The sequence below is a fragment of the Eutrigla gurnardus genome (assembly GCF_963514095.1).
Source record: "Eutrigla gurnardus genome assembly, chromosome: 11".
NCBI lineage: Eukaryota > Metazoa > Chordata > Actinopteri > Perciformes > Triglidae > Eutrigla > Eutrigla gurnardus.
Genome location: NC_139925.1, coordinates 23,395,663 through 23,405,982, shown reverse-complemented (window position 1 = coordinate 23,405,982; position 10,320 = coordinate 23,395,663). Strand labels below are relative to the sequence as shown.

Sequence of the window (10,320 nt, the reverse complement as noted above, 5' to 3'; positions counted from 1 at the left end):
TCTGTCTCTACATGTCTACCTGTGATAGACTGGTTACCTGTCTGTCTCTACATGTCAGCCCTGTTATAGACTGGTTACCTGTCTGTCTCTACATGTCTCCCTGTGATAGACTGGTTACCTGTCTGTCTCTACATGTCAGCCCTGTGATAGACTGGTTACCTGTCTGTCTCTACATGTCAGCCCTGTGATAGACTGGTTACCTGTCTGTCTCTACATGTCAGCCCTGTGATAGACTGGTTACCTGTCTGTCTCTACATGTCAGCCCTGTGATAGACTGGTTACCTGTCTGTCTCTACATGTCAGCCCTGTTATAGACTGGTTACCTGTCTGTCTCTACATGTCAGCCCTGTGATAGACTGGTTACCTGTCTGTCTACATGTCAGCCCTGTGATAGACTGGTTACCTGTCTGTCTCTACATGTCTCCCTGTGATAGACTGGTTACCTGTCTGTCTCTACATGTCTCCCTGTGATAGACTGGTTACCTGTCTGTCTCTACATGTCAGCCCTGTGATAGACTGGTTACCTGTCTGTCTCTACATGTCAGCCCTGTGATAGACTGGTTACCTGTCTGTCTCTACAGGTGGGTGATGGATGATTATGGAACCTTTGGTTAACATTTTATTATTCTACTGCTTACATCCATAAATATGGGGTGATTGACATAAAACGTCAGATAGAAGCAAATATCTGGTTATGGAAAACACAGAGCTGTAACACTGATAGACATAATATCAAATATTATACAACCTTTATTGTACACCATTATTCATAGATCATTCAATATTTCTTTAATTTTATTTTGAAAGCAAGCCATTTTGTTGTATTTTTATTTCCTTGCAAAAAAAGTTGAATATCTTATCTTTATCTACGCAAGGCTCCATATACTTGTTTGTTTAGACCATCCTCGTGTGGCCTGTGATGGTAACTACAGTAACTGGAAGACGTCAGGGCTGTGGCCTGAACCCGGGTTAGCTAGCTGATCAAACTAATAGTTAGCCAATCAAACCCCCCTTGTAGTTGGACGTTGCCCATCTATAGATAGAAGCTAGTTAGCCAGGCATACTAACGTTAACAGCTCACATTAGAGCAGATGAAGACGCTGTTCCTGATCCTGCTGAACAGCTCCCCCACTCTGGACCCCGAGGGGCCGATCACACCAAGACACACTGCTAGAAATGTGTTGCCCGCAAAACCTTTGTTTTCCTATGATATGGTGCTCCGTAGTCACATTGTCATCCGCAGTCCGTCAGCTGGGCAACTGTAGGTCCAGCAGTGTGAAGTCCTGACTTATAGGGATGCTGTTTTCGTCGCACAGGAAGTGGCTCCGGACAGTGATGACGTAGGTTTTCCTTGGAAGGGACAGGATGTTTTGGATCCTCTCTGCTGCTACCTGGATGTACTTCACCACTGAGCCCGGAGCTGATGGATAAAACAAAGTTTGTGAATTCTACGATGTCTCAACCCCCTGAGCCAATAAAGCTTCACTGAACACTTGAATTACGATTGACAGGAAGTCACGTTGTGTCTCACCTGAGCTCCTGTGGAGTTTATCAGGTGGAGCCTCGAGAATCTTCTGCAGCACCACAGCGGGGACATTGACACGGACCCGACGGCTGCCCCGCCCACCCACTGTCAACACACTAGGCCTGGAACGAACACACACATATACACACACACACACACACACACACACACACACATACATCCGCACACACACACATTAATCTCTCCAATTAAAGCTCTTATTGAAAGGTAAACCCAGGTGTAGCCCCGCCCCCAGCAAAGATCAAAGCACATGATTGGATGCTTCTGTCGCTCAAACAAATCTAATACAGTGATTAAAACAAGAAAACATTAAATCTAAGTCATTCATGTTTTTCTGATCTGGAATTCCTAAAATGTCAATATCAAAATAAGCATCGTCGTTTAAGTTATTTTATTCACATTGTATTTATTATTCATTATTAGTACAAAGTTCTTCTCATACAAATAAATACAGTAGTTATTCACAACACAATAAACTTTAACATAAAAGGACCATTAATGGACTGCATGCAAAGTCATAAAATGTATATTTATATATTAATTCAATTACTATTTGACTGTATTATATATTTGTAAAAGTGTACATAACAAGGAAATACCATGATGATGTCAGTAGTACCTGTAGTAGCAGCGTACGGCAGTATGGGGCAGGCAGGGGTAACAGGGGCAGTAGATGCCGTTGGCGTCAGTATCCAGTTCGGCGGAGCAGCGACCGCAGCCGGTGTAGGTGATGTCACCGCTCAGCGCCGCCAGGATCCCATCCAGCGGTGTGGAGTCGTCCAGGACTGGATGAGGTGCAGATTGGGAAAGTGGGGTGTCCTGAAAGTGGAAGGAGGTGACCTGGACTCTGAGCTCCACGTCACCTGGTGGAGGAGACAGCAAAATCCTTCTCGTTGTCATGTTTGGAACATTTTTACATATTCAGCCTTAATTTACTTGTTGTGTTTCTCAGGATTTATTCATAGTGCCCAGAGAATGAAATGTAAAAAAGTTATTATACGAGTGAAATTAAATTTGGTGCAGACTAAACAGTCTAACCAGACCATCCGTTAGAACAACTGGAGTACTAGGGTTGATTGCAGCTCTGGGAAATTGCATCATATGATATTTCTGGCTGTTTTAGTTAATGTTGAAGTTAATCTGCACTCAAGGATGCTCTCAGACTCACCACTGTATTTCTGAGACAGCAGCGTGTCGATGTCCAGCTCCACGCTGCTGCTGTTTCCTGTTCGGACGGGTCGTCGTTGAAGGAAGTCCTGAGCCCGGCGGCTGGCAGGGTCAACTGGCCGGACAGAGCTCCAGGGGGTGGAGTGCAGCTCTGGGAGGTCAAAAAAGGTCAAACCTTCCCTCACCAGAAGGATGTGAAAGTCCCAGACAGCTGCTGAAGGAGATGTAGTATTGATTATGTTTTTTATTTGGGTGAGCTGGTGTCGTCACACATATATAACAACTGTTGTGTGTCTCTGGTTACCTCTGTTGTCTCTGTTGAAGCGAGGCAGCCAGTCCACAGCTGCTCCCCACAGCAGCAGCGTCCCCTGTCGGCCATCTGGCTGCTCCACAGTCAGAATGGCCTGCAGCTGAACAGCCGACCTGCAGCGAGACTCCGCCTCACTCCGCCATGCTAACAACCATCCATTACATAAATATCACCTTCACAATTGCCCAAATCCCAATATGCATAAAACCCATGGTGAGCCACAGGGACCCATCCTAAGACCACTGTTGGTCTGAATTCATAAAGAAATGTGAGTTTCAGGACCTGTGACCTACTCACCTCTGCTGATGTGTGTGTGAGTGACACGCAGTAGAGCGTGGACCAGAGTGTTGACCCTCAGTGATCGCAGGGTGGCGTAGGGGAGGCGGTTCAGGTCCTGAGGCGGGCGGAAGTTCAAAGACACCAGCAGGGGGCGGCGCTCCCGAAGAAAGTCACACAGAGAGCTGAGAGAGCGACGGTTAACATGCTGAGGAGCTGGAGAGAGAGAGAGAGAGAGAGAGAGAGAGAGAGAGAGAGAGATGAGTGCACCAGAGACCAGGAGGAAGGAGGCTGATTGGCTGCCGGTTGGGTGTAGTCGTACCTGGCGGTGAGCTGGAGGCAGTGATCTGCCCCAGGTTGAGCAGTTTGCTGCTGAAGGTTGACTGCAGCACCGTCTCGCCTCTCCACTTGTCTTCATTTACCTGCAGTCCTGATCCGACACGAGGAGTAGGAGTAAGGCCACCGCCATGTCTCACAATAAAGCACAGTAACATTCACTTGGCTTGGTGATGCAGTGACAATATGCTGATAAAAACAGTGCTTCTCAAATACAATGACTCCATCTCTACCGCCTGCTTGGAATAAGTTCAAGTTCAGACAAAAAGCTTTTACTTTAAACAATGCAAAGTGCTTGGTTCGTGTTGTTTCAGGTTACGAAACTATGAAATCTGATCCAGAGAGGAGGGTTCATGTAACAGATAGTTTATCAAAAACCACACAGAGACAGCAAGACATTCATAGTGTTGTTCACAAGAAAAGTCACAGAAAGGTGGACAGAATGAAAAAAGAGAAGTTTAAGCCAGCTCCACTCAGCTGACCAATCACAGCATGAAGTGTTGGTTTACAGAAAGTAACAGAAATCGCCACAGTTCCAAAATCATCAGCCACAAAGCTGTATTTCTGTACCTGTGATGAGCAGAACGTCTCCAGGATTGACGGTCAAAGCCCAGAACGCTGCCCGCCGCCACAGCACCACCTTCATCTCAACAGCTGATTGGTCCGTTACCACGATGGACGCCAGAGGAACGGAGGTTCCTGCCGCCCGCCCGGACTTCACCTTCAACCAAACAAATCAGACACTTTACGTTAGTTCTATACATTAAATGAAGCGTGCACTTCTTGTACACCTTTTACTTTTCAATTTTTATTAAAATCTTCAGCCACATTAGCTGCATTCGTTCTTCCACTTTGGGCCAGGCCGTAATAACTCAATAAGACATTCATGTTCCCCAGAGGATGAATCATTACGACTTTGGTGATCACCTTACTTTACCTGTAGCACTGCAAGCAGGTTAATATTTGTTGATTTGAGTGGAACATGTCAACAACTATTGGATGGATGGTGAGTGTTTATCAGCAAAAACAAAAATAATGCGGATGATCTTTCTGAGCAAAATGACACTGTAAAAAGTTTGTTTTCTTCTCACATAATAAAACAATGTTTTTATCTGAACACACCTTGACCTCCTTCAGGTGACAGGGGTGAACCACCGCCACCAGAATCGAGTGCAGAACCCCCGGTTTATCACACCGGATCAGAAGTGTGGTGTGACCTCTGAGCCCACCGGTGGCCGTGGTGGCCGTGGTGGCAGGGGATATGTTGCTACCCGCCAGTGCCACAGATGCTTCAATCTTAAGGTTTTCTGAGATTCGAGCTTTCTTGAAATCAGGGGGTTTAGAAGAGGAGTCTTGGGGGGTCGTGGACTCCTGTTGCTCAGCCTCCTGGGAGCAGAGTACCCCATCTATGGTGGCCTCGACCACGACGCCCCCTTCCTCGGCCCTTGGGGTCAGGCAGGGTTGGCTGAAGAGCTCGGCAGAGGCTCCAGGTGACGGCGGGACGGGGCTAAAAAGCTCTGGGGTGCTGGAGGAGACGGATGGAGGCGTTTGAGTGTGTTTAGGTGGGGTTTGAAGAGGAAGGGTTTTCTCCGGGCTGGCTGCTAATTGGACTCCACGCTGGCCTCTCAGGATTAATGCCTGGCTCATAGTCCAGGTAGTGAGGTACTGAGTCTGGGCGGACAGAGGGACGGCTGGCGACGAATGTTCAGGTTCTGGTTGAGCTGCAGGGAAACAGCTGTCCAGATACTCATGAACTGAAGCCAAACACTGATCTTCCTGTCCGGGATTTAAGTCTTCATCTCGCCTCGGGTCTGCAGGTCTGTGATCTTCCTGATCAGGGGTAAATCTGCCGCCAGATCTCGTCACTTCCTGTCCTTGTGAGGCTTCTGTGGTCCTATCAGCTTTTGAGGATGAGACATCCAAAGTGTTTGGTTCATAGTCCTGGATTCGTAAACTCCCAGTGGAACAATCAGCTTTCATGTGCTCTTGGCCAGCTCGTTCCTCCACCGGAGGATTTCCAGCCACTTCTGAAAAATTAGCAAAATAAGAATCTTTTTTCTATTACATTTAAGAAAATACACACGTTATATCTAGTTTGTTTCTGAGAAAATTAATATAACGTATAAACTATTCCTCTTAAGATGTCTTGTTTTCTCTGACCATCAGACCAAAACCCAAAGATGTTCAGTATACTTTTTTGTTCAACTTTGTGGTTTTTATACAGAATCAATGAAAAGATAACTGTATGGTATTTTAACAATTTAACAAATATTACTTTTGATAGCTAAAAGACAAATTCATTAGGTGTGAATAAATAATAATTTTTGCAAAAAAATAATATCAAAAAATGTACAACTAACAGCAATGGACAGGAGTGTTTTCAGGTGGATATACACTCAACAAAAATATAAACGCAACACTTTTGTTTTTGCTCCCATTTTTCATGAGATGGACTTAAAGATCTAAAATTCATTCCAGATACACAATATTACCATTTCTCTCAAACATTGTTCACAAATCTGTCTAAATGTGTGATAGTGAGCACTTCTGCTTTGCTGAGATAATCCATCCCACCTCACAGGTGTGCCACATCAAGATGCTGATCTGACATCATGATTAGTGCACAGGTGTGCCTTATACTGCCCACAATAAAAGGCCACTCTGAAATGTGCAGTTTTGTCTCACAGCAAAATGCCACAGATGCCACAAGCATTGAGGGAGCGTGCAATTGGCATGCTGACAGCAGGAATGTCAACCAGATCTGTTGCTCGTGCATTGAATGTTCATTTTTCCACCATAAGCCGTCTCCAAAGGCGTTTCAGAGAATATGGCAGTACATCCAACCGGCCTCACAACCGCAGACCACGTGTAACCACACCAGCCCAGGACCTCCACATCCAGCAGGTTCACCTCCAAGATCGTCTGAGACCAGCCACTCAGACAGCTGCTGAAACAATTGGTTTGCATAACCAAACAATTTCTGCACAAACTGTCAGAAACCGTCTCAGGGAAGCTCAACTGCATGCTCGTCGTCCTCATCGGGGTCTTGACCTGACTCCAGCTCGTCGCCGTAACAGACTTGAGTGGGCAAATGCTCACATTCGATGGCGTCTGGCACGTTGGAGAGGTGTTCTCTTCACGGATGAATCTCGGTTTACATTGTTCAGGGCAGATGGCAGACAGCGTGTGTGGCGTGGTGTGGGTGAGCGCTTTGCTGATGTCAATGTTGTGGATCGAGTGGCCCATGGTGGTGGTGGGGTTATGGTATGGGCAGGCATCTGTTATGTACGAAGAACACAGGTGCATTTTATTGATGGCATTTTGAATGCACAGAGATACCATGATGAGATCCTGAGGCCCATTGTTGTGCCATACATCCATGAACATCACCTCATGTTTCAGCAAGATAATGCACGGCCCCATGTTGCAAGGATCTGTACACAATTCTTGGAAGCTGAAAATGTCCCAGTTCTTGCATGGCCAGCATACTCACCGGACATGTCACCCATTGAGCATGTTTGGGATGTGCTTGACCGGCGTATACGACAGCGTGTACCAGTTCCCACTAATATCCAGCAACTTTGCACAGCCATTGAAGAGGAGTGGACCAACATTCCACAGGCCACAATTGACAATCTGATAAATGAGGCAAATGGTGGTCACACCAGATACTGACTGGTTCTGAGTCCCCAGACCCCCAATAAAGCAAAAAAATGCACATTTCAGGGTGGCCTTTTATTGTGGACAGTCTAAGGCACACCTGTGCACTAATCATGATGTCAGATCAGCATCTTGATGTGGCACACCTGTGAGGTGGGATGGATTATCTCAGCAAAGCAGAAGTGCTCACTATCACACATTTAGACTGATTTGTGAACAATGTTTGAGAGAAATGGTAATATTGTGTATCTGGAATGAATTTTAGATCTTTAAGTCCATCTCATGAAAAATGGGAGCAAAAACAAAAGTGTTGCGTTTATATTTTTGTTGAGTGTATATTTCTGAGATAAGTTACAACAAAAGACTTGAAATACACAAAAGACCATAAGAAAATGCATAAATGTACTAATATGATAAACTCACTAACTGTCTCTGTCCTTCCTGTTGGGTCCCTGAATGCCTCATCTGCTGCAGGCCTCAGGTGTCCATCCTGCCAGGTGAGCTCCAGATGTCTCCAGTCGGCAGGGGGACGCTCCTCCCCCTCCAGCCCAGCTCCAGACACCGAGACTGGGCCAGAGGAGGGAGGGGGAGCCCCCAGGAAGACGTGGACCTTCGGCCGCTCACACATGTCTGCTGAGGAGCAGAAGTTTAATCAGGACAAAAGGATTTGGGTTGAAACTTGAGATGATGCAGGGTTGTTTGTATTCCTTTAAGTCTTTTTGTTCTGTTATATTCTGTTTTTTAGACTCACATGTAACATCTGTTCAGGACTAACAGCAATCTTTATTAATGTGAACTGAAATAATCCACTGAATAATAAATAACACTGTAACACTCCATTTTGACTATAATCAACTTGTCAAATTACGAACTGACCACAAAAAAGACGGTCAGATTATATGTAAATAAGTTTATTCTTGTTCTAATTTGTTGTTTTTATATTTTTTCCATCAATGTTTTTGGCATCTACTTATTTTCAGTCATGTTATAGTAAAAGTACTAATACTACACAGTAAAAATACTCTGTTATGGCAAAAGTACTAATACCACACTGCCATATTTTTCAACCATCACCATTTTCTCTCAATTGACTAACTGACAACAAATTGACACAAAGCTTCCACCAGAAAGAAGCCTGGATCAGACAGACTGCAGCCAGACTCCAACCTGACTCCACAGGTAAAAGTGGTGATTTTAGATATTTACATAGAAACATCCGGGTGTTTGGATGGTCTCTTGCATTGTTGGATATTTTATCACACAAACACAACCATGACTCAGCAGGAACGGCCCCAGAGAGGAGGCAGAACATCCAACATGTGTTTGTTTCACGGTCACAGCTGGGAACAATAACCAGGCAGAGCGCTGACTGAACTCGGCTCCACCAATCAGATGACAGGATGCTGAGGGCGGGTGACCAACACAGGTTAAATCCTGAACACATTCACGCAGGGGTCAAACTGGTTTTGGAGCGGGATATATCTATCTATCTATGTATATGTATGTATGTATGTATGTATGTATGTATGTATGTATGTATGTATGTATGTATGTATGTATATATATGATACGTATGCTTCTTTTGTTACATAAACATTTTAACAAATAGATCATTTCAAACCAGACAACTACATTATCAAAGATGACAGTCATTTATGATGTTAATTAAAGTAACAAAGATTAAAGTTTTGAACCCTTTAATTTGAACGACTCCATGGTCTTTGCTCTGGCACCACCCTGTGGACAAACTAGGTAAACGGTGACCTCATGTCCCTGCAGTCAATCTGATACATGACCACAGTTACTTCAGTGTCCAGCTAATAATGAGTCAAACTGAACAACTTCACTCTTCATCCACACACTCGTCACAGGAAAGCCCATTCCTATCAGCAGATAATCAATCAATAACACTGATTCAATAGAATCTATGATATTCTGATGGTTTCATTTCAAGTCCAAAGAAAAGAGAGAAAATGTCTGTGATGTGATTGTGATGATACACTGGTGATGGAATATGAGCCCATGATAGATGTGAATGCGTGACTTTTTTTTTTACTTGAAAAGGCAATTTTTTAAATTCCAGGAAGAACTTCAGGCAAAATTCTGGCGTTTAGCTGCATTTTAAATGGCCGAAGCTCAGGATGATGTTATTAATGACAAAACAATATAGCTGACGATTCCACCGTAATCAGATGCCTCTGTCATCTTTTACAATGACGGCGGGGTGGAAAAAAGGCAGTGTAGAAGCGGCTACAGACGAACTAAAACACTGACGTGCATGTCCTTAAAAGTAGCGTGCATTTACAGCTTTTATCCACCAATCAGTGGAGCATTTTTCTACTTGCATCTGGTTGTGACCTCTGACCTCTGATCACCAACCTGCCCTGTGCAACACCTTTGTTCTCCTGCTATGTGTCACATCTGTGTATACCTCTCTGCTGTCATGTGTTTCTGCTCAGCTACAGTTTCAGTGGCTGACGTCCTCCAGCTGCTGCCATCAGTCAGCAGGACTGAGTGGGACGTGACTGGACGCTAGGCCCCCCCACCTAGACACACTCCAGTTTACCATCCAACTGACTCTCAGTGCAACACAACCTAAACACTGCGTTCAACATCATTTTCAGATATTTGTAACTTTCAACATGTTAGAAATGAACAGGAAGCTCAGAGCTAACAGAGTGAATTCCTGTTAAGATGCCACCGAGATCTTGTTAGTCTGACTCACTTGATGTAGACTTTTGGTATAAATCATTTTTATTTTCTCATCCCCTTCCACCATCAGCGCCGTCTGTTTTGACCAATAATATTATGACATCAATCAATCAATCAGAAGGTCATGAGCTCATCGTTTGAACAATCAAATCAGATTCCTCCCAGTATTATGTCCTCCTATTCGGTTTTACTACAAATACTTAATACAGAAAGAGAGACACTCTGTAAATTATGTTTCAACTCAACTTTAACAAAAAGTATAAAAGTGTCAGCATTAACTTATACATAAAGTTACAAAAGTAAAAGTACTCAT

At 44.4% G+C, this 10,320-nt stretch overlaps 1 protein-coding gene across 4 annotated transcripts in view; it reads right to left on the bottom strand.

Annotated features, from left to right (window-relative positions):
* Window positions 1–732: 732 nt before the first annotated feature.
* shld2 (shieldin complex subunit 2) overlaps window positions 733–10,320 on the bottom strand; it is an 11,148-nt gene continuing 1,560 nt past the window's right edge. Inside the window, exons 2-11 of one of the 4 annotated variants that reach the window (XM_084021851.1) lie at window positions 7,719–7,925; window positions 4,758–5,662; window positions 4,206–4,356; window positions 3,622–3,729; window positions 3,321–3,515; window positions 3,018–3,167; window positions 2,715–2,927; window positions 2,166–2,409; window positions 1,532–1,647; window positions 733–1,420 (exon numbers count right to left, since the gene is read on the bottom strand). In XM_084021851.1, coding sequence (XP_083877977.1) covers window positions 1,248–1,420; window positions 1,532–1,647; window positions 2,166–2,409; window positions 2,715–2,927; window positions 3,018–3,167; window positions 3,321–3,515; window positions 3,622–3,729; window positions 4,206–4,356; window positions 4,758–5,662; window positions 7,719–7,923 — 2,460 coding nt within the window. In that variant the 5' untranslated portion in view covers window positions 7,924–7,925 and the 3' untranslated portion in view covers window positions 733–1,247. Of the gene's footprint in view, window positions 1,421–1,531; window positions 1,648–2,165; window positions 2,410–2,714; window positions 2,928–3,017; window positions 3,168–3,320; window positions 3,516–3,621; window positions 3,730–4,205; window positions 4,357–4,757; window positions 5,663–7,718; window positions 7,929–10,320 lie in introns of those variants that run through there. The other 3 variants (XM_084021850.1, XM_084021852.1, XM_084021853.1) reach the window with 3 other exon arrangements.